The 24,379-nt window shown below is 40.7% G+C and overlaps 1 protein-coding gene across 4 annotated transcripts; it reads right to left on the bottom strand.

Moving 5' to 3' along the window:
* On the bottom strand, positions 1-24,379 carry klhl15 (kelch-like family member 15). Of its 4 annotated transcripts, none has more exons than XM_088322410.1 (10): positions 24,118-24,379; positions 22,927-22,985; positions 22,769-22,868; positions 22,560-22,698; positions 19,441-19,629; positions 18,312-18,536; positions 18,069-18,230; positions 13,417-13,626; positions 8,381-8,571; positions 1-7,835 (listed from the first exon to the last, which is right to left on the bottom strand). In XM_088322410.1, exons 3-10 carry the CDS (start codon positions 22,789-22,791, stop codon positions 7,085-7,087), a joined length of 1,890 nt encoding a protein of 629 aa, XP_088178536.1. In that variant the 5' UTR covers positions 22,792-22,868; positions 22,927-22,985; positions 24,118-24,379; the 3' UTR covers positions 1-7,084. The 4 variants fall into 4 exon arrangements, with proteins under 4 accessions (XP_088178536.1, XP_088178537.1, XP_088178538.1 ...); XM_088322411.1 differs by having other exon boundaries at positions 24,161-24,379; XM_088322412.1 differs by lacking the exon at positions 22,927-22,985.

Below are 24,379 nucleotides of genomic sequence, written 5' to 3'. Positions count from 1 at the left end.
TGTACGTGAATGTTTTTATTTTTTCCTGGTTGTCTATTGAGAGAACAAAAGGACTCAGCAACTTTCTTTTTCTAGACAGCAAAAATTCCTCAACTTGTTTACACTTTCTGTGGCCACTGAAAAAATAAAACAGCAACAAATAAGCTTGTGTCCCCAAAAAATAAATAAATAAAAGTGCATAGTTAAAATAACAGTAGTGACTTGAGTGAAATAATCTGGAGCGTCCTGAAACAGTACGAGGTGCAACTGTGAGGAATGTTGGAAGAAATTCAGAACTTCTTTAATACCCCAGTGTGGAGCAATATTTGACCACTAAATGGAACGAAAACCATTGTCAGGAGCAAAGCTTCACAGCAAGATGCCAGACAAACACGATGGCGACTTCCACGTAAGGATTGCACTATGTAAAATAAATTCATATTTCTCCACCTATGGTTTGCTTTTTTGAATAACATTATAACGGTAATTCATGTATTTTTTCCTAGTATTCAAATCAATGATTTTTTTACTGAATGAAACAAAAAGATTGTAGTTTGGTCACCTTTGAGTCTTTGTAGTTTGTAAACTTCTTGTGCTTTTAGCACTCATGTTTGGTTGCACACCACATCTAGTAGTCAAATAATACATACCATCCCTTTAATCCCCTACGCATGCAGTTTTTCAGAGTTGCCATGGTTATAGCCCAGTTGAGAAAAGCTTAAAAGTGGAAACTGACAGGCATCTTGGCAATGAATTTTGTTTTTCAGTTTTGCACAAAAAGACATAAAAAGAACAAAAATAAAGATTACAATACATTACTGCATATTTTGCAAAATAAATAACATTTTAAACACTGCATCAGTATGTGCTGAGCCCTTTGCGCAAAACACAAAAAAAAAACACATAACACCGAACCAGCGCACTCGTTCGATTGAAAGTCCAAGTTGAGCCAATATATTACATTTCAAAACCTTCCAGACACAGTCGCTCAATTGTCCATGTGCTAGTACACAAGTTGTCCCCAGGATGATGAAAAAAAATAAAAATCCTTCCACAATTATGAGACATTTTTTGCATACAACGAGAAAGAATGTAATTTAGTTGGTCATTTCTTATGTTACAATGACAAAAAAAAAAATGGAGCCAAGGGAAATAAGTCTGTTTCACGCAACGGCCAATGTGAGAAAATGCGCAAAAAAAATTGAGACATGAAAATGGCTGTGCCTCTCACTCGCTGCCATTACAAGCTCTAAATGTCAAAGATCCATTTCAACGAAGATGCCATTAATGGCTGTCGATTTTCAAAATCCATATAGGCAAGGCTGCTATGGATGGCTGTAGAATGTTAGAAATATATTTTAGCAAGTGCGCCACAGGCAATCATTAATGTCAAAGCTTTATTGGAGCTAAGGTGCCATAGACAGCTGTAGATATCAAAGATCCATTTTAGCCTGTGTGCCATAGAGGTCTGTATATGTCAAAAATCAGTTTTAGCTAGAGTACCATATATGAGTGATTACGTCAAAAATCTATTTTAAGTATGGTGCTACAAACGTCTGTAGACGTCAAAGATCTGTTTAAGCAAGGGTGGCATACACAGCCGTAGACATCAAAGATCTATTTTAGCATGGATGCCATAAATGGCCCTAGACCTTACCGTTTCATTTCATAAAGGGTGACATGAACGGCTGGAATTGTCAAAGATCAGTTTAGTTCAGTTTTTCATCGTAGGTGCATGTCTACTGTGAGAGAAAAGAAAAGTCCAGAAATCACAATGCATGATTTTTAGACAATTTATCTGTGTGATACAGCTGCAAATAAGTATTTTAACACATGTGTATCATCTAGAATTCTGACCTTGAAAGACCTGTTGGTCCACCAATTTAAAGTCAATCTGAACTCCTTGTATCATCCTGAATCAGATGCAGCGGTTTGAGGTCGTTAGCTGCATAAAGACACCGGTCTACCCCATTCAATCAGTAAGACTAACTTGTAACATGACGAAGACCAAAGAGCTGTCTCCAAAGGCACCAGAGACAATATGGTACACCTCCACAAGGCTAGAAAGGGCTAGGGAGCAATTGCCAAGAAGCTTGGTGAAAAAAGGTCACTGTTAGAGCAATCATTAGAAAATGGAAGAAGCTAAACATGATGGTCAATTTCAATCGGAGTGGAGACCCAGGCAAGATATCACCTCGTGGGGTCTCAATGTTTTTAAGAAAGGTGAGGAATCAGCCCAGAATTACATGACAGTTGTTCAATGACCTGAAAAGAGCTAGGACCACCGTTTCCAAGGTTGTTGTAGGTAATACACTAAGACGTCATGATTTGAAATCATGCATGGCAAGAAAGGTTCCCCTGCTTAAACCAGCACATGTCAAGGCCCATCTTAAATTAGCGTATGACCATTTGGATGATACAGAGGAGTCATAGGAGAAAGTTTTGTGGTCATATTAGGCCAAAATAGAACTTTTTGGTCATAATTCCACTAAGCGTGTTTGGGGGAAGAAAAATGAAGAGTACAATCCGAAGAACACCATCCCAACAGTGAAACACGAGCGCGGTAGCATCATGCTTTGGGGGTGCTTGTCTGGACGTGGGACAGGACGTGTGCACTGCGATAAAGAGAGGATGACTGGGGCTGTGTATTGGGAGATTTTGGGGAAAGACCTCCTGCTCTGATTCAGAGCATTGAAGATGGGTCAGCGCTGGGTCTTCCAACACAACAACGACCCGAAGCACACAGCCAGGAAAACCAAAGAGCGGCTCCGCAAGAAGCATATCAAGGTTCTAGCATGGCCCAGCCAGTCTCCGGACATGAACCTTTAGAAAATATTTGGAGGGAGCTCAAACTAAGTGTTTCTCGGCGACAGCCCAGAAACCTGACTAATCTAAAGAAAGGTCTGTGTGCAGGAGTGGGCCAAGATCCCTCCTGCAATGTGTACAAACCTGGTCAAAGACGAGAGAAACGTTTGACCTCTGTAATAGCATACAAAGGCCACTGTAGCAAATATTAACATTCATTTTATCAGGTGTTCAAATACTTATTTGCAGCTATATCAAACAAATAAAACATTTTTAAAAATTCATGCAACGTGATTTCTTTAGATCAACTTTTTGGTCCCTTTATTGACAACATTTTGAGACAGAACATTTAGGTTTTCTATGCTGTTTTTACCTTGGTAACAGATGTATATCGAATGAAAATAGTAACAATTACTAGTTCATCTTGTGAATATTATATACAAGTAGCAAAAATTGGCATGCCAATTCTCTCGCGAGGTTAAGGAGAGTATTTGTACACAGATATAAGATCAACACATTTATTCACGTGTCTTGGGCAGAAATTAGGTCAACAGACTATCAGGCGGGGCGATATTTGGGAATTTGAAGGATATCGCTATCTGTATTCTTATATATTTTCGAAGGGGTTGATTTTTTTAGGCTCGGCTATGGCTGAGTCTCTCTCTGAGTCTCTCTCATTATATATATATATATATATATATATATATATATATATATAGGACGCCCCGGGGGCGACCCAGGACACGTTGGAGAGACTGTCTCTCGGTTGGCTTGGGAACGCCTCGGGGTCCCGTCGGATGAGCTGGAGGAGGTGGCTGGGGATAGGGACGTCTGGGCTTCCCTTTTAAGGCTGCTGCCCCCGTGACCCGACCTCGGATAAGCGGAAGACAATGGATGGATGGATAGATATACATACATATATATATATATACATATATATATATATATATATATATATATATATATATATATATACACATACATATATATACATATATATACAAGTGACAGTGGGGAGAGCCAGGAAAGCCTTTCAGACTCTGCAGTCAAAGACTGCATACAGGAGCGAGAGTACAGACGAGTAGAAGGTAAACACAGAAAACTCCCCCGAAAATGTATGATTCCGGTGCTCTACATCTCACGACTTTTACGATCGTTGAAATAAGCAGAAGACTAGTGTTAAAGCAGAGTAGACAGCGGCAGCCTTGCTAAAATGCGAGTCCAGACATGCCTGAGAATCAAGACCGCTGATAAATATTGATATTTTAAAAAGCCCGTGGTGGAAAAGCATGTGTGTGATTAAGAAATAGCGTAAAAAGTGTATTCTACTTCTTTTGGGGAAGAACATTTAGGTGAAGACTTTCAGTTGTGGTCAAAAGTTTACATACACTTTTGAAGAATTTCTCGAGTTTCCAGTTATTTTACAACTCGGATTTTTCTCTAATGGAGTGATTGGAACAGATAGTTGCTTGTCACAAAAAAAACATTTATGAGGTTTGGTTCTTTTATGAATGTATTATTGTTTAACAGAAAAAGTGCTCAAATCTGCTGGGTCAAAAATATAAAAAAATGCAGCGCTAATATTTGGTAACATGTCCCAAGGCAATTTTTACTTCAATTAGGCGCTTTTGGTAGCCATCGACAAGCTTCTGGTTGAATCTTTGACCACTCCTTATGACAGAATCGGTGCATTTCAGTAAAATTTGATGGCTTTCTGACATGGACTTGTTTCTTTAGCATTATGTACAAGTTCTCAATGTGGTTTAAGTCAGGACTTTGGGCAGGCCATTCTAAACCTTAATTCTAGCCTGGTTTAGCCATTCCATTACCACTTTTGATGTGTTTGGGGTCATTGTCCTGTTGGAACACCAAACTGTGCCCACGACCCAATCTTCGGGCTGATGACTTAAGGTTATCTTGAAGAATTTGAAGGTAATCCTCCTTCATTATCCCATTTACTCTCCGTAAAGCACCAGCTCCATTGACAGCAAAACAGCCCCACAGCATAATACCACCACTGTGCTTGACAGTAGCCATGGTGTACTTGGGGTAAAAGGCCTCACCTTTTCTCCTCCAAACATATTGCTGGGCATTGTAGCCAAATAGCTTGATTTTTGTTTCATCTGACGACAGAAATTTCCTCCAGAAAATCTTATCTTTGTCTATGTGACCAGCAGCAAACTTAAGGTGCCGCTTTTGGAGCAAAGGCTTCTTTCTTCCTTGCACAGCAGCCTCTCAGTCTATTGACATGAAAAATTTTCTCTCAGCAGCAGGTGATAACTTGCGTTTTCTTCCTGACCGTGGCAGTGACAAAACAGTGCCATGCACTTTATACTTATAAACAACTGTTTACACTGTTGCTCTTAGGGACCTGCAACTACTTTGGAATGGCTCTAAGTGACTTTCCTGACTTGTTCAAGTCAATGATTTGCTTTTTTTAGATCCATGCTGAGCTCCTTTGACTTTTGCATTATAGCGTTTGTGGGCGTTTGCATCCAATGAGCCTATTTAAATGTCCTCAGAGAAGTCACCAGCTGTAGTCACTCATAATCACTCACTGTAAGAAGTTAAGAGGCCATGCTATAAAGCTCATTTCACTGACTTTCTAAGTCACCAAAATTCCTAATTAGTGTTGCTGTATGCATATTTTTGACCCAGTAGATTTGATTACTTTTTCTGTTAACAAATGATAAAGTCATAAAAGAACCACACCTCATAAATGTTTTTGTGACAAAGAACTACCTGGTCCAATCACCCTCATAGAAAAATCAGAGTTGTAGAAATAACTGGGAACTCAAGAGAGCCATGACATTATGTTCTTCACAAGTATATGTAAGTGTTTGACCACAACTGTATATGTTATCTATTATCATAACATTAGTTGGTCAAGCGATAGTGTGTTTGTTATTGAGAGCATAAGCAAGTGGAAAGATGAGTGATTAGCTGTTACCACAACATAAGTTTGACAATCTGGCTCTAAAACAGGAATGCCCACACTTTTCTGTTTGCAAACTCTGTTGCAATTTCCATTGCTTTTGCAATATGGTTTAATGAGGGTTTTTTGCCATGCCTTACATTTAGTTTAAGCCATGTTGATGGTATTGACGTTTTTATTTATTCATTGTAAAAAAAAATCAGAGAGCTATTTTAGTTTTTATGTACCATTATCAGTGTTCTCGTTTGCCCGCGTCCCTGCGCCCTAGACGGCTGATTTTTGCTGGGGACGCATCGTCTCAAATCAACGTGCGTCCCTGGGACGCAACCTTTTTGCCACAAAATTGTCATTATTACCCGATTACTTTTTTTTAACAAAGATTTACTGCACTCCAAACTTTTCGTCAGGCAGATCCACCATTCTTGTTTTGGTCTCGCAGTTCGAGTTTTCGTCTGCACACCGATCTCGCCCAACGAGATCTCGTGTAGTGAAAGGAAGTCCGTCCTTTTTATAGAGAACCGGCTTTTTTGGCTCAACTCATTAAAAAGAGCTGACTCTCAAACGGCTCACTTGCTTTGATGATTGATATTACGAATTATGTTGTATAAAGAAGTTAAGAAAAAAAGGAAGTATAAAAGGAGAAAATTAAAAAAAAAAAGACATGTTTGTGGTTATCCCTTTAATCGGTATATTACCAACAATAATTTGATGCAGAAAATGAATTAATAATTTGATGATTAAAACTGAATGAATATATAGACTTATATATTTGTCGCCGATTTACGATTTCAACCTCGATAACACTAAATTTTGGGGACCCATAGATCCCTGTTGGGACCCATAGATTTTTGAGCATGCGACTCCCCGGGACCCATCACTTTTCAGAGGTAAAATGAACACTGCATTGTACAAGTTGCTGCTAAGCCGAATTTGATTTTTTTGCACTGTTAGCTTTTGTTTTACGTGAAAGTTTAGTTATGCGAGTTGTGTTGAAATTTTAATTAATTTACTGTAAATGTTACTGAGAGCTATAAAAGTTGTATTTGAATTTGTAACACATTGTTTATTTCCGCAATATTAAAACAATTCTTGCACCAATTTTTAAAGGGTTTCAGAGTAGATGAATATCACCTCCAAATATTGGTTATCGGCCATAACTTAACATAACATAATAATAATAATAATCTGTATTGGCCCTGAAAAACCCGTATCGGTTGAGCCTTGGCAGAAATGTCAAAAATTGTGGAAGACAGAGAGAATAAGAAATAAAATAAAAACGCTCTTAAAATGACCAGTTTGAGTCCACGGGAAATTCATTGCACCGGTGGGACTAAATGCTGAAAGTACTCGAGTGTGTAGCCGCCCTCAGCTGCAGCGCCTGACGTGCTCCAGCATGTACTCGGGGAAGTGCAGGGTGCAGACCTGCAGCCCGTCCAGTTTGCACGGCATCCTGGGATATTCGTCCTCCTTCCACTTGTTGTCCTCGGGATCGAAAGTCAGAATGGAGTCGCTGTAATGGCCATTATAGCAAAGGCCGCCTAGTACCATGATCTGCCGCTCCAGCACCGCCACGCCGTGCCCACTTCGCCCGATGGGCATGGAAGCCAGGATGGTCCACTCGTCTGCATCAGGGTCATATACTTCAGTGGACGGGCAACCTTGCGACTCAAAGGAAGCGCGCAAGATAACGCAAACACCACCAAAAACGTACAGCTTGCCCTTATGTGAGATCATTTTGTGAAAGCAACGGGCATAGTTCATCTTGGACTTGTTTTCCCAGCAGCCGGCGTGGGCGCCCGGCACGGGAGCCCCCCCGCGGACACCTCGGGCCCCCGACCCGGCCGGGGGCCCTCCAGCTGCCCCACCCACTTCCCGGTCGGGATCAAAGACGCACACCTGCTTGGAGGTGGAGGAGGACGTGATGCCACCTGTGATGTAGAGCTTCCCGGCCAGGACGGTGCCCTCGTGTCCGTACTTGTTGACCGGGTAGGGGTCTACAAACTCCCATCGGTCCTCTGTGATGTCGTAGCGCTCCGTGGAGTAGAAGGTCTCGTCTCGCGTGCGGCCTGCCACCGCGTAGATAAACTTGCCGATCACGCCCACCGCAAACTCAGACCTGCGAACCAGAGGTAAGGTTTCAAAGGGATAGTGCTGAATATTTTGTTTATATATATATATATATATATATATATATATATATATAAATATACATGATGATTTGAATAATGGGCAAAAATACATAAACTATCATACTAATGTTCATTTTTATAAATATTGATAGGTGGAGATATTTGTATTACCACCGTGTTTATCTGGCCGTTTGCCTCTACGCTGTGTTCATTTGACAATGGTTTTTGTTAGCATTACACAGAACAGTGCGATCAAGTCTGTTTTAAGTACAGTCCAAACACCAACCCAAACCCCCCAAAAAAGATGAAAAAAAAAAGTTTATTTGATCGCGTCTAAGAAATGCACGAACTTGCATGCGCATGATGAACGAGCTGACTAAGGCCATGACTTTAACAAGTAGATGGCAGCAGAGAGTAACAAAGTTTAAAATTTCGGACTACTTCTGTAAATGATTGATTAAATAATTTAACAAAAATGATTACTGGAATAGAATTTTATATATATTATAAAAAGGAGCTGAAGCTCCCTGACCTGGGCCCCGACATGTCGGCCATGCGCAGCCACGAGTTCTGTCGAGGGTCGTAGCGGTAGACCTTGGAGGATGCGTGGAATTCCCCATCGGGCCCCAACTCTTCCCCTCCGAGCAAGAAGGCGAAATTGTTGACGATGGCTAGGCAGTCGGGTCTAAGCGGCACTTGGGGGCCCTCCAGCTCCCACCACACCTGTAAAAATGATTTTACTTACTGCAGGGCATCTCAATTATTTTGTTTTTGAATTTATTAAAAATAGAAAACTAAGAAATCACATTTACATTAGTATTCACAGCCTTTGCCATGAAGCTCAAAATTGAGCTCAGGTGCATCTTTTTTCCACTGATCATCCTTGAGATCTTTCTACAGCTTAATTGGAGTCCACCTGCAGTAAATTCAGTTGATTGGACATGATTTGGAAAGGCACACACCTGTCTATATAAGGTCCCACAGTTGAGTTTGCATGTCAGAGCACAAACACCAAGCATGAAGTCAAAAGAACTGTCTGTAGACCTGCGAGACAGGATTGTCTTAAGGCACAAACCTGGGGAAGGATACAGAAAAATGCAGCAGATGCTTTGAAGATCCCAATGAGCACAAGACATTTGGAACCACCAGGACTCTTCCTAGACCTGGCCGGCCTTCTAAACTGAGCGATCGGGGAAGAAGGACCTTAGTCAGGGAGGTGACCAAGAACCAGATGGTCACACTGTCAGAGCTCCAGCGTTCCTCTGTGGAGAGAGGAGAGCCTTCCAGAAGGACAACCATCTCTGCAGCAATCCACCAATCAGGCCTGTATGGTAGAGTGGCCAGACGAAAGCCACTCCTTAGTAAAAGGAACATGGAAGTCCGTCTGGAATTTCCCAAAAAGCACCTGAATGACTCTCAGACCATGAGAAACAAAATTCTCTGGTCTGATGAGACAAAGATTGAACTTTTTGGTGTGAATGCCAGGCGCCATGTTTGGAGGAAACCAGGCACCGCTCATCACCAGGCCAATACCATCCCTACAGTGAAGCATGGTGGTGGCAGCATCATGCTGTGGGGATGTTTTTCAGCAGCAGGAACTGGCAGACTAGTCAGGAAAGAAGGAAAAATGAATGCAGCAATATATAGAGATATCCTGGATGTAAACCTGCTCCAGAACGCTCTTGACCTCAGGCTGGGGCGAAGGTTCATTTTTCAGCAAGACAACGACCCAAAGAACACAGCCAAGATCTCAAAAGATTGGTTTCAGAACCACTCAGTGAATGTCCTGGAGTGGCCCAGCCAGAGTCCAGACTTGAATCCGATCGAACATCTCTGGAGAGATCTGAAAATGGCTGTGCACAAACGTCTCCCATCCAACCTGATTGAGCTTGAGACTTATTGCAAAGAAGAATGGGCAAAACTGCCTAAAGATAGGTGTGCTAAACTTCTGGGATCATATTCAAAAAGACTTAAGGCTGTATTTGCTGCCAAAGGTGGATCAACAAAGTATTAAGCAAAGGCTGTGAATACTTACGTAAATGTGATTTCTTAGTTTTATATTTTCAATAAATTCAAAAAAAGTTAAAAAAAAAAAAACTTTTTCACATTGTCATAATGGAGTATTTTGAATAGAATTTTGAGATAAGAGATTAAATTAATACAATTTGGAATGAGGCTGTAACATAACAAAATGTGGAAAAAGTGAAGCGCTGTGAATACTTTCCGGATGCACTGTATGTTTGCGGTTGCAATTGGAGGGGAATAAATCATATAAAAACATTTTTTAAAAAACATCACACGTAAAATTAGGGAAAGACACAGCCAGTACCTAGGTCCTCTGTACCAGTGCTTCAGGAGAAGAGACGTTGATCTATTAAACTTACTTTGCTCCATTCTCTCTGCAGCAGACATTTTTAGACATAGTACGAGCACTGTTCTCTCCTCATCTCGCAGTGAATTCATGTGCTACATACAATTTTCTTATTCAGGGTTTGTACACCTCCTCCATGATCTGCTACTTTACCATGGTGGGAGAGTTTGTGTGTCCCAATGATCCTAGGAGCTATGTTGTCTGGGATGTTTAACCCCCTGTTAGACAGGGGTTTGCGAAACCGTTTGGCCCCCATGAACTTTGTGACCTTTTGCCACATTTCAGACTTCAAACATAAAGATATAAAACTAATTTCTTGTGAAGAATCAACAACAAGTGTGACACAATCACAAAGTGCAATATACTTTATTGGATATTTTAAACTTTTTAACAAATAAAAACGACCAAGTGGATGTTGCAAAATTATTCAGCCCCTTAACTTTCAGTGCCGCAAACTCTGTCCAGAAGTTCAGTGAGGATCTCTGAATGTTGATCTAAATGACTAACGATGATAAATGGAATCCACCTGTGTGTAATCAAGTCTCTGTATAAATGGACCTGGACTGTGATGGTCTCAGAAGACAAAGCGCAGAGCAACATGAAGAATGAGGAACACACCAGGCAGGTCCGAGATACTGTTCTGGAGAAGTTTAAAGCTGGATTTGGATACAAAAAGATTTTTCAAGCTTTAAACATCCTAAGGAGCACTGTGCAAGCAATAATATTGAAATGGAAGGAGTATCAGACCACTGCAAATCTACCAAGATCGGGCCGACCCCCTAAACTTTCAGCTCATACAAGGAGAAAACTGATCAGAGATGCAGCCAAGAGGCCCATGATCACTCTGGATGAACTGCAGAGGTCTATAGCTGAGGTGGGAGAATATGTCCATAGGACAACAATAAGTCGTCCATCCATCATTTGTCTGCACTGCTTATCTTAGTAGGGTCGCGGCGGTGCTGGAGCCCATCCCAGCTGTCTTCGGGCAGTGGTCAGGGGACACCCTGAACTGGTTGCCAGCCAGTTGCAGGGCACACAGGGGACAGACATTTCACTCACTCATTTACACTTGGGGATAATTTGGACCGGCCAATTAACCTATCATGCATGTTTTTGGAATGTGGGAGGAAACCGGAGTGCCCCGAGGGAAACCCACGCAAGCAGTCGCATACTGCACATATCTGGCCTTTATATAAGAGTGGCAAGAAGGTAGCCATTTCTTATAGATATCCATAAAAAGTGTTGTTTAAAGTTTGCCACAAGCCACCTGGGAGACACACAAAACATGTGGAAGAAGGTGCTCTGATCAGGTGAGACCAAAATCGAACTTTTTGCCAACAATGCAGGACAATATGTTTGGCGTAAAAGCAGCACAGCTCATCACCCTCAACACACCATCCCAACAGTCAAACGAGGTGGTGGCAGCATCATGGTTTGGGCCTGCTTTTCTTCAGCAGGGACAGGTTAAAATTGATGGGAAGATAGATGGAGCCGGATACATGATCATTCTGGAAGAAAACTTGATGGAGTCCGCAAGGGACCTGAGACTGGGACGGAGATTTGTCTTCCAAGAAGACAATGATCCAAAACATCAAGCAAAAGTTACAATTGAATGGTTCACAGAAAAAACATATCAAGGTGTTGGAATGGCCAAGCCAAAGTCCAGACCTCAATCCAATTGAGAATCTGTGGAAAGAACTGAAAACTGCTGTTCACAAACGCTTTCCATCCAACCTCACTGAGCTCGAGCTGTTTTGCAAGGAGGAAATTACATTTTCATATCTTGAAGTACAAGGGGGCCAAATAGTCTCGCAAGCCACTGTATATATATACATAGCAATGATTGATCAAATCAATACACATCGCTTACCTAAATTACTAAACATTGAATACAACAGGAATCAGATAGATATCTATCTCTATATACATATCTATTTATACCTATATATATTTATACATATATATATATATATATATAGGTTCCGTGGAATGCTCTGCCCACAGATTCCATCTACAACCTCAGTGGGACTGTTTAAATCTAGGCTTAAAACACACTTATATTGTATAGCTTATGAATGACATGTATTCTATGTTGATAATGTCTGTGTATATTTTGTTGATGCTTAGAACATTCATTGCAGCCAGGTCATCCTGGAAGGGGCTTACCTCATGTAATAATAGTCTGTAGTCTGTACAGCCCTTTGAGACTTCTTGTGATTAAGAGCTATACAAATAAACATGACTTGACTATTACATTTCCCAAAAATGACCTTTTAGTTAGGTTTGCCTGTGTTCTATATGCTTTGGGGGGCATTTCATGCGGTGGGACAACAACGGCAATTTTGTAATTAATAACAGAGGCCTGGAGCGCTCTCTTGAGGGTAATAGTGAAAATAACATGTGAATTTTTTACCCAGTAGTAATGAGTCAATATTTTACAGATGAGATCTTACTGGAGTAAGTTGAATTTGTTCATAAGTTGCCTCAGTGCAATATTTTGTGTGTTTAAGGTTTATGTAAGTATGTTTAAGGCTTGTATAAGTAACCAGTATTTTTTGTACTGAAACATAAACATTTCATAAAATAATATATTCTATAAAGATATATAAAGTTCAAGTGGTCTTCCTCCATGGTAAAAAGTGGCAGAAAAAAAGTTTTCTGACCATTTTCTCAACCGTATCAAGCTTTCTTATTCCACTTTCATTTCAAAAGAAACGGCTGGCCTCTTTTTTACACTTTACAACAACCATATTGAATGGATGCACGAGATATTAAACAATACAAATGTCAAAGTTCCGAGCGCGCTTGAGATACAGTACGTGTACCGTTTTATGATTACGCACGAACTAGGAAGTAGAAGCCGGATTTCTTCTTCGGGGTGGATGCTGGTTGACCTCTCACACCACCACCACACACCGGTAGCGGCGGAGAGAAGCACTAAAGTTATGTCCTGTACTCAGAAAAAGGTGCACACAATACGAAATCTAACTTACAGCAATGTCCGGATATTTTTCGACATCCTGAAAAAAATGTTAGTTTCCACCATTTTAGTCAAGTCGAATGGTCGTAAGTAGGGGAACCTCTGTATATGTCGCACCCCAACCAAACTATATAAAAACTGCGACTTATAGCCCGGAAAATACGTTATTTTAGAAACATTGAGTTACTGCGAGAGATAAAAGTGACAACAACGGCACCTTGGGCCTCTGCAGGAGCAGGATCTTGCTGTTGACCATGCTGTGCCCAATCATTCCCCGGAAGACGGCAGTCTGTGGCCGCTTGGAGCGAATGCGGTTGGCACAAGTGTCAGCTAGTGGCTGCCCGTTGACGTCGTGGAAGTAGCCTAGCGCTTGCTCCACCTCCTGGCGCAGCTGACGCGAGTAACGGTAGAACTCGGACGTTTTCACCTGCAGGATGACAATGTTAGTAAATGTCAATTTAAAATGTGAGTAAAAGCTTAATTCGAGTTATTATACGCTCATCCTAAATATGTTTTGGAATACAGTAGACCAGTAGGCCCAACCTTTTCTGTCCCACTGAGCGGTTGAACATCTGACAATATTCTTAAAGCTTGGCTCAAAAAAATAGTAGTAATAGTAATAATCATAATAATGATAATAAGCCTAAATTCAATGAGTAATCACTAGATCACGAGGGATGTAGATAACATGGGGAAATACATTTGATTTTATCTCGTTATCACACTACTGTGCCCACAGTACCAAAGTAAAAAAAAAAAGTCCTGAAAGATAAAAATAAACGACAAAGAGCACATCGAGGGAACGGTACAGACGCTCCCCTACTTACGAACATTCGAGTTACGAAAAACGGTAGATACAAACATTTTTCTCACCAAGTCGAAATATATCCATATTACTGCAAGTTAGATTTAGTATTGTACACCTTTTTCCGAGTACAGGAAAGTACTGTAGTGCTTCTTTCCGCCACTACCAGCATGTGGCACTATGAGAGGTCACCACCCCAAAGAAGAAATTCGGCTTCCTCTTCCTAGTTCATGTGTAAACATACTATCTCAAGCGCGCTAAGAACTTTGACATTTTTATTGTTTAATATCTCGTGCATCCATTCAATATGGTTGGGGTAAAAAAGAGGCGAGACGTTTCTTTTGAAATTTAAACGGAATAAGAAAGCTTGATGCGGTTGAGAAAATGGTTGGATTGCTTTTTTCGGCCACTTTCTACCACGGAGGAGGAAGTTGCCCAACTCTTGATGCTTATCTTCCAAAAGTAAGTTAAACTTAACTTTATTTATCTTTAAATAGAATATTATTTTATCAAATCATTATTTTTCAGTACAAAACAACACAGGTTACTTATACAAGCCTTAAACATACTTATATAAACCTTAAACATACATTCAATACAAAATAAGAACTGAAGCAACTTATGAACAAATTCAACTTACGAACGATCGTCCGTCTCTTTCCTAAGTCGGGCAGCGTCTGTATTGTGTTCATAGTTTATGTTGTTAATGAATAATTTTAACCATGGTGCCACATATTCAGGAACATGGTACCGTGAGTAAAAATAATATGATGATAAAGTCAACTGGTTAGGCTTCGGCGCTCTCACAGCTGCAATCTGGGTTCAATTCTCGTTGCATCCAATGTTGATCAAATGTGGTCAGCAATATTTTTTGACTGTTCAATTATTGCTCAAATATGGTGATATACTATTGTAAAAAAATAAGGCAACTTTTTTTCTACAACAAGGCAACTATTAATCATTTCTGTGTAAAACGATATGAAAGAACCCACCTGCTACCAGTCTCAACCTGGTGGTTGCTGACCGCTGCAGTAAACCCTTACTATAACACGATTCACTTTTCACTGTTTCACTACTTTACTGATTTTCATTGTCTTCTGCACTCTAATTGCCAAATAGTCTCCTTGCTTCTTCTCTATATGATGATTAAAAATTGTGTTTGACAATAAAATAGTTATTTGAAAAAAAACTTTTATACAGTCCTTTTTATTTGTTAAAAGGGATCCTCTGTTCTGTAACAGGAGTGGCGAACAAGTTCGACACAAAGAGCCAAAACTTTTAACTATGAGTCAAAGAGCCACACCCCGCACGGACCTGCCATGACAGACAGACACACACACACAATTAAAAACATTATTTCCCATAACAAACTCCTCACCTTACAATACAACAAGTATTCTGCTTGTGTTAATTTCAAAGAAAGTGTCTACCCTCAATACACACAAAAAAAAACCTAAACATGAAACTAGAGCCACAGTATATAGAAAATATGATGAGGCAAAGAGCCGCATTCTTATTGGCCAAGAGCTGCGTGTTCGCCACACCTGCTCTGTAATATCTGACCACTAAATGTCACTGTATTGTGTAATGCAGGGGTCTTCAAGGTGGCAGACACCAGTGTGCCCCCTTGGGACAGTTTAGTTTTCAGTAAGACAAGTTTGTAAGTTACCGCGGCTGCTTTACTTGCACTTTTTTCGAGTATATTACTGCACCCTAAATCGCATACCTTGTTAGCATAAGACAAAAACAAATACAAGCAAAGGTGGGGTTTCATCATTAAAGTAAAACTTGTAAATATCAATAGGATGTGCAGTTCGTGATCCGGTGTATTGGGTTTGAGGGACTGGTAAAGTAGTTTCCATATATTCCTCGCTGGAGACTTGGAACGGGTGGAGATGGAACCAGTCGTTTTGTGAATTTGGTGTTCTGGGTCACTCATTTGCATCTTCTCTATATACCAATATCTCTAAGAAATCTGAATATATTTCTATGTGTAGTTGGTACAGGGCTTCTGACTTACTCATAGATTGCAAAGATTTTGCATCCTCCCTTAAAATGTTATTAGCATCTTTAGACACCTTGATGCCATGAATATAACTCTGTATATGATAATTGAGACCCTTTTCTATTGACATTTTGAGATAAGTTTGCATAATAAGGAATAAATGATACGGCTATGCTATCAGGAATAGTGATGAAATAGTCACTCTGTTTGCTCCGCGTGTAATACATGGATACCGTAACTATGTTAGGCGTGGCTTAGCGCGCTGTCAGATCCATTAATTGAACCCTGGGCTGCGCGCTTACCACCCAGCTGCAGTGCCATGTTCTTTTTAACTCTATTCTTAATAATTAACCAGGTAATAACAGAGGAACAATATAGTAGTAACATAATTGTCATTTTAGAAATTCCATCCATCCACCCATCCATCCATTACCTTCCGCTTATCCTGGGTCGGGTCGCTGGGGCAGCAGCCTAGAAAGGGAAGCCCAGACGTTCTATCCCCAGCCACCTCCTCCAGCTCATCTGACGGGATGCCGAGGCGTTCCCAAGCCAGCCGAGAGACATAGTCTCTCCAGCGTGTCCTGGGTCGCCCCCGGCGCCTCATGCCGGTGGGACATGCCCAGAACACCTCCCAAGGGAGGCGTCCAGGAGGCATCCTCATCAGATGCCTGCGCCACCTCAACTGGCTCCTCTGAATGCGGAGGAGCAGTGGCTCTACACAGAGACCCTACCGGATGACTGAGCTTCTCACCTTATCTCTAAGGGAAAACCCAGACACCCTACGGAAGAAACTCATTTCGGCCACTTGTATCCGGGACAGGGTTGGATAGGGTTACTTTAACTTGATTACTTTCAATTACTTTTGCATTACTCCAATACCAAATATGCTAATAAAAGACAAAAGCTCTCTGAGCAGTAGCTCAGGAGGTAGAGCGCTCGTCTTGGGATCAAGAGATCGCAGTTCGAAACCCGTGTTACATGTCGAAGTGTCCTTGGGTAAGACACTGAACCCCTAATGCCCCCAATAAGCAGGTTTGCGCCTTACATGGCTGCACGGCCGCTATTGGTAAAATGTGAAGCACATTGTAAAGTGCTTTGGGAAGTCTTCATTGACTTGAAAAGTGCTTTATAAATGCAGATCATTTCATTTCATATGCACAGTAAAGAATGAAGTTTCCCTGCACAATGGAATTCTTACTTTGCTGTCCACACAGTTGCCAGCAAAAAATAAAAATTAAGAAATGGTTGGCAATTCTTGACTACCAAGAGTTTAACCTCCCTAATGATATGTGGAATGACGCATTTGAGCGATTGGTGACATACAGACACTGTGTCCGTACGTGTCTGAGACACGCATTTGCTGTTGCCAGCCGCCGGAATGTTAAGGGGTTAATAAGTTTGACTGAACTATCTGACTGTTTGATTAACGTTCCCACTGTAGCGCCTTATCGTCCGGTGCGCCTTATGTATGGAAAATATATGGGGAAAAAAGAATGTTTTGGGGGGTTGCGCCTTATAACCCGGTGCGCCTTATAGTCGTGAAAATATGGTACTTATGAGAATAGAATGAGAATCTATCCATGTATTAAACAAATTTATGTACCCATGTTTTTATTGATTTTGTTCCTTACAGGAAGTACAACAAACCAAGTCTGTATTCATGGGTTTTATAATGCAAATGAGCAAGAAATTTGCAGTTTTTTGCTAGCTATCTTTCTACCATTTAGATATAGGTCAAGCTATCTAGCTAGCTTTTTACATGTTTTGGATACAATCTAACTAACATCTTTTGCTAGTTATCGGGATAAAGTCAGGCCTCCTTTCTCACGGGCTATCTAGTTTTTTTTTAGCTTTCTATCCGTCCATGTACCTTTCTAGTAAACTAAAAAGCTACCTTTTAAGCTATTTAAAAGAAATCTAGCTAAGATGCAATATTAGAAATTCATATCAAACTGTGTGCCCTTTGCGCTAATTCATAACAAAAATCAGCTGGTTTGAGACCATTGGTGTAGTGCAACCAAAAACATCGGAAAAATAATCCGTCCATCTCCATCCTCACCTTCTCAAAGATGTTCGCAGGCGTCATGAGGCAGAAGCGGACCGACTGGACGATAGTGTCCGTGTGTCTCCAACGCCTCCTGTCATGTCGCAGCCACGACTGCACCGCTTCATACAGTTCGATTTCCGGGTATCGACTCAGAGCATCGCTGTCCAAATATGCCTGTGACGGATTTAGAAGAGTACTCATTTAAGAGTCCGGTGGAAAAATCAATATGAATTTAGCTTTGCTTGAAATCCAAACCTGGAGTCTCTCCAGGCTGAGGTAGGAAAGGAAGTCGGCTCGGCTCATGAGCGGGACAAAGTTGTCCAGGACAAAGTTGTCCATCTGCTCCTGGATGCCCTCCACACCGACGCTGAAGTCCTCCAGAAGCCGCATGACCTCGGCGCAGTTCTCCAAGCAGATCTTGGCCAACAGAAAAGAGCAGCAGAACTCCACTGCCTCAGTGAGCTGCACGTACATGGCCGCCTACCACCAAACAGGCATAAAGAGATATTTTTTGTTGTTGTTGAAAGCTTGCCTTGAGGGCAGGGATCGGGAACCTATGGCTCGCAAGATAAAATAGTACTTATTCAATGATTTACCATCTAGTTAAATGCTTAGCCGATTAAAGCAAAGGGGAGAACAGAGATATCACCGCTTATTATAGGTTTTGATATATATATATATATATATAATCACAAATTCAACTACAATTTACAGTCAAGGTGTCATAACAACAGACCCCATTTAGCTATAAATTGCTAAAACATCCTTTACATGTAAGCTCATTGAACAATCTATGTTCACTGTTGAGAGATTGTATGACGAAAGCCCACAGAAGAAACTAAACACTCAAATACTCTAGCAAATCTTGCAGAGCAATTTGATTTTGTGAGCAGTAGGAACAGGCAGAGCTATACACATAGCATGCAATCCTTCTTCCACTTGCCAAGCTCAGTCTGCACCGAAGAGAAATACGGTATCCTTCTCATTTGTAGTAGTTTGTGACATTTCTACAAAATAACTTTGATCAGACCTAGCTTGGAAACCATTATATTGGACAAAAATGACGGTCAAAATGAGCCTAAACACTTGAGCAACTGCAGGAGGGAGACAAATTTTAAGTGGTACATTTAGTTTGATATGGGACACAGCTCTGGCATTATTATAATTTCATTGATTTTATCAAATCGTCAAACATCATAGAGTGAAATAAAATGTGCGTCTGGAGAGCATGTTTGGCTATTTTGTTGAACCTTGTCTTAAAATATATGGTGTTTCTCGCCATCTCTCTCAAATAAAAATCTAAATATTTGTGCTTTTATAGCTCTATGGGTCAAAAAGGTTCCCAACCCCTGCTTTATGGTTTTAGTTCAGTGCAATCAGACACCTGTAGGATCTCTTGCACCGTAGGCATGCTAAGCTCAAGCGAGCCGTAGTACATGAAGCGAAGAATGTGCCCGAAACCAGCTGCTGTTAGTCCCTTCAGGTGGATCTTCTCTTGGTCTCGCTCCCGCATGTCCGCCGTAAACATGACCCGAAAATAGTCGCTCTGGGTGGCTAAGAGCGCCTTGTGAGCCTGAAGGAGACATTTACAGCTTTTGTTATTTCAAAAAGTGAACAAAACAGGCCTACTCTAAAGTGGTGTGTAACGTTTTTCCGCATTGATTTAAGACCTACTGCATTTTCTGGTCTATAAGTCACTACGAAGTAATTATGTACAGGGAGAACATTATTTTATCAATACATTTCCTTGGATCTTTTAATGACATTTAAAACTTCATGTTATCAGATTTCCTTATGATACATGGTGAATTGGTACTGTACAAAAGGGGACGCTGTAATTCCATCAATTCCAAAGTGAGTTATTTGAAACAAAGAAGGTGGAAGTCATTTTTGTGCTAGGCTTATTTGCACTACAAGGGGAAATTTACTTGATCAAATCCAAAACCAAAAACATACAAGTCATCTTAAAATGTAACCTAAAATAAAAATAAAATAGAGAATGGGCTTTACTACCATTTAACGTAAGAGCATATCTTACATGCTTGTCAGTACCGAGGTAACATTTTAGTTATTCAGATATCTCTAGCAAAAAGAACATGCATACCATATCAGTTTCATTCCAAATCACTGAATCCAATCAAATCTTCATCCTCTGTGTCACTTTAACCAGTCAACAACTACCCCAACTTGGGAGTTGGACGAAAAGCTGATTCCTTCTTCTGGTTTGAAAAATGTCCCGCCACAACAGGGCAAGGTGAAATTATCACCACACCTAGAGCACCCTCTATTGGTTTAGTGTTAAAATAACATGTCAGGTGATATATATAGTAATGATAATAAAAAATTGAATCTCAATGATTATAATAATGTGTTGGTAATTTTCACATAGAGGTCTGACGGGAGTGTAAGACCCCCCCCCCCCCCTCTATACACGAACTCACAGTCCGGTAAATACAGTAGTATCAACATTGTCCCACACACGCCACTGACCGTCAATGCCAAGATCCGTCTAATCTCTGAAGTGCATGATGTCAACTAGAGGTAAGATCGGGCCAAAAAAAAGCACCCGAGCCCGACGCAGGCCCGACGGGTATTAAACCCGACCCGGACCGAGCCCGACTAATTAACTGGATTTGCTGGCCCGGCCCGAGGGGGCCCGAAATTACATATTTTATTTATAAGGAGGGGTGATTTATGATAACAAATTAAACTCTGCCTTTTGTTACAACATCTAGGCCTAAGTTAAATAAAACTGTACAAACATTTACATCTTTTATATTTCTGTGTCTGCACTGCAGATGTTACATTAAGCGACAATCTGTCATTGACGGGTTTTTTTTTTGAGGTAGCGAAAACATTTAAGGGCGTCCGTCATTTTGACGACTTGATCATTGGGCCATAATCCACAGCAGCAGTAGTAGTACGTCCTTAAGATTTTAGCGCAGCACTTTCATTAAGCGGGTGTTGACGTGTTGTGCCCTTTTCCGACTCCTATGCAAATCCCCCCCCCCCTGATCGTATTCTATATAAAACGCTTATTAAAACAATAAAGCGAGCTAATTATAATAATTGGGAGATCCTAGTCTATATAACGCGTTTATTTAAACAATAAAGCGCGATCGTATTCTACAAATTGCGTTTTTTAACGCGGATGAAAATGTCACCAACGTCAATGTACGCTTCCGACAAAAGCGATCGTATTCTATATAATACGCTTTAAAACAAAATAAAGCGAGCTAATTATAATAATTGGGAGATTCTAGTCAATATAACGCGTTTATTTAAACAATAAAGCGCGATCGTATTTTACAAAATGCGTTTGTTAATGCGGATGGAAAAGTCACCAACGTCACTGTACGCTATGATTTCCGCAATCACAACTAATTGTACACAAATAATATTTATTTGATTTACTATATTCCTTGGTCTAGTATCCATACATAGTTTAAGTATATATTTTTAATGAACATATATTTATAATTATTAATTAATTTAAAAAAAAAAAAAAAAAAAAAAAAAAAAGCAGGACCGAACCCGACCCGACCCGACCGTATGACTGACATTTCAGGCCCGACCCGGCCCGAAATTGCCTCGGGTTCGGGTTCGGGCCATAAATCTTAGGTCTAATGTCTAACTTACACCAAAAAACAACAGTGACCAGATGATGTAGGTGCTGTGGCTCAAGTCAGATCAAGAGGCCAACTGTTTTCATGTGGGGGAGCAATTTACCATTAGCTAATTGTCGTTTCTAACTTATGCTATGGGGCAATTTCACTTTGCGATCCTCATTTCTGAACGTATTAATGTTGTATAGAAATTCTGTACATGTAATGCTATGGCACATACATTCCCACATATTCTCCAACAGATAGCAGCATCACCACATTTTCCAGTCCCCCTCACTATTCCTTACGGAGTTGATTCCAATCTGACAAAGAGCCACCTCTACCATTAATACTATGGCTCGCATCTCAAATTGCTGAACCGTTTTGATTCCTGAAAAAAAAAAACTCACCAAGACGGCAAGCATCTCCTCACACGACTTTCTTTTTCAGTTCCCCCCTTGTTCCAAGTTCATCCACTTGAAGATCTTCCATTTTAGCCATATTTTTAAAGGTTAACCCAAATCTCCCTTTCAAGATTTCCCCCACACAAAGATCCGCTCTCAAGTAACAACCCCCCCACCCCCCACACCCAAGTTTCTATCTCAAGTCTCCCCTCCTTGGCAGTCCCCTATTTGTCCCAAGACCTTCTGCACCAGCCATCTTCTGAAAGGTACTCCAAAATCTTATTTTCAGGACCTCTGTAACCCAAAGACCACATTCCCAAGTTTTCCCACAGCAGTCCTGGTTCTAGTCACCCTGATCTATAGTAAATTTCTTCTTTTTTTTGTAATAAATAAACGGCCCCTGTAGGTGTTTGATCACATTCCCATTTTACGCCACCTTGAGTCCTGCATTTGGGTCCTTCAAAAATTCCGTGACAATATATGTCATCACTTACCTGGAAATGATGCTCATCGATCATCAGCGTGACGTCCAGCAACAGATGCTCCTCGTATAGCGCCCGGAAGCCCGAAGACACACTCCCATCGTGCACCTGGGAAAGGTACACCTCCACATCCGCACCCGACATAACACACCTGTAATTGGCAGGAAATCGTATTAAAATAAAATTAAAATGAATGATGCCATTAAGTGACATATACTCACCTCTGAGACTGAGCAACAGGCATGTCAGAGGAGGTTAGCCCGGCCAATCGGAGGACAGTGTCCCAGTGTCTCAAGTTGATGCTGACTCAATAACAATCACCTGGGGGGGGGGGTTAATCATTAAGTGACCAAATGTAAAAGTGCTGCACAAGACTTACAGCTCCTGATGTCTGAGCTTAAAGCAGTCTCTGGCATTTCCCATATCTGAGTTTCCAGCCTGATTAGAAAAGTGAAAAAGACAAGAGTACATTTTCTGGGACATTTATCACCGGGCAAAGGCATGTTAGCATTGCTGTAAAATTAATATGAAAAGTTTGTATGTGTTTTTGTTCAAGAAGTGTCATTATAAAGCTACAATAAATCTGGTAGGAAAGGCCCGGCAGTGACTCCACGTTTAATGTTATAACTATCAACGTATGCATTTTTCTTCGTATTTCACACGTTTTTTCAAATTATGTATGCCCTCTAACAATTTTAGAACGGGATAAATAAATAAATAATTTTAAAAAATTTAAAACCTCAGTTTTTGTTTAGACTGATCTTATATTGTCCAGCTTGGCTCTAATTCGTATCATCTGTCACCAGTATCAGTCGGCCGTGGCAACAAAGATTGTTAATATTATCGCAGTAGAGTAGCAAATGATATCCTTGATCAAGCATTTATTTTCTTTTGAGCGAATTGTTATGCCTTCCTCAATATATAACGACAATGAGTTTTCAGCCATTTGAGGAATGTACATTGTAAATACAGCATAAGACAATGGGAATTGATACTCTGCCACGTTTGTCGCAAATGTAACTAAATTGTGAGAGTATCTCATTAAAATTAAAGCTGTCCTTATAACGAGGCCTTCTAAATTCTATACCGCTACGCATAGTGAGCAACACTAAAATTTACAGCAAATGGGGAAACAAATAAGAAAGTTGCTGAAAGCATTGTTTGTGTGGTTTATTTGGTAAACACATTTTTACAAACATTATCTTTGATTTTATTTTACGTATTGTGTCTTGCTGTGAGTAATTCGATGCCGCGTTGTGTTTGGGATGTTTATTATCGCGAATTAAGGGTAACAAATGGCTGGGGTTGACAGGTGTGAAATCTCGTTGTAAACCATTACACTATAGTGTCACCTATGATAGTTAAGACGATTTTATACTATTTTGAGTTAAATACTGGAATATAAGAGCAGACCTCGCAGGTTTGTTGAGCCTACGTTGAGGCTACGTGACAGAATTGATTTCAAAGCCAGTGATCTCAAAATGGTGCAAAAAAAGAAAAAAAAAAGAGTGCAACAGAAACCCATTATCGTTTTTGTCATTGTATAATTCGTAGCAAGAAAACGACAAACCGGGGAAACAACTTCAGCCTGACGGCCAAACGAAGCATCTCACCCCGGCGCTGAGATTCCACACGAGCCACGATCGCTTCGGACACAAGCGAACACCGTTATTTTCAAAGCGGAAAAAGACGACTCCAGCGAGCCACCGCCATGGTGTCACCCGTGGGACCCGAACCCCAGAGCGAGTTGCTCCAGGGGCCCCGGGTTGGCTCAACGGAAGACCACTAGCAAGCCAAATCAATCCAGAGGTTTTGGGGAAGCCATCTTCTGA

This window comes from Urocampus carinirostris, chromosome 18, assembly GCF_059441175.1.
Source record: "Urocampus carinirostris isolate Australia breed hairy pipefish chromosome 18, RoL_Ucar_1.0, whole genome shotgun sequence".
In the NCBI taxonomy this organism is placed as follows: Eukaryota; Metazoa; Chordata; class Actinopteri; order Syngnathiformes; family Syngnathidae; genus Urocampus; species Urocampus carinirostris.
This window is presented reverse-complemented; position numbering and strand designations above follow the sequence as displayed.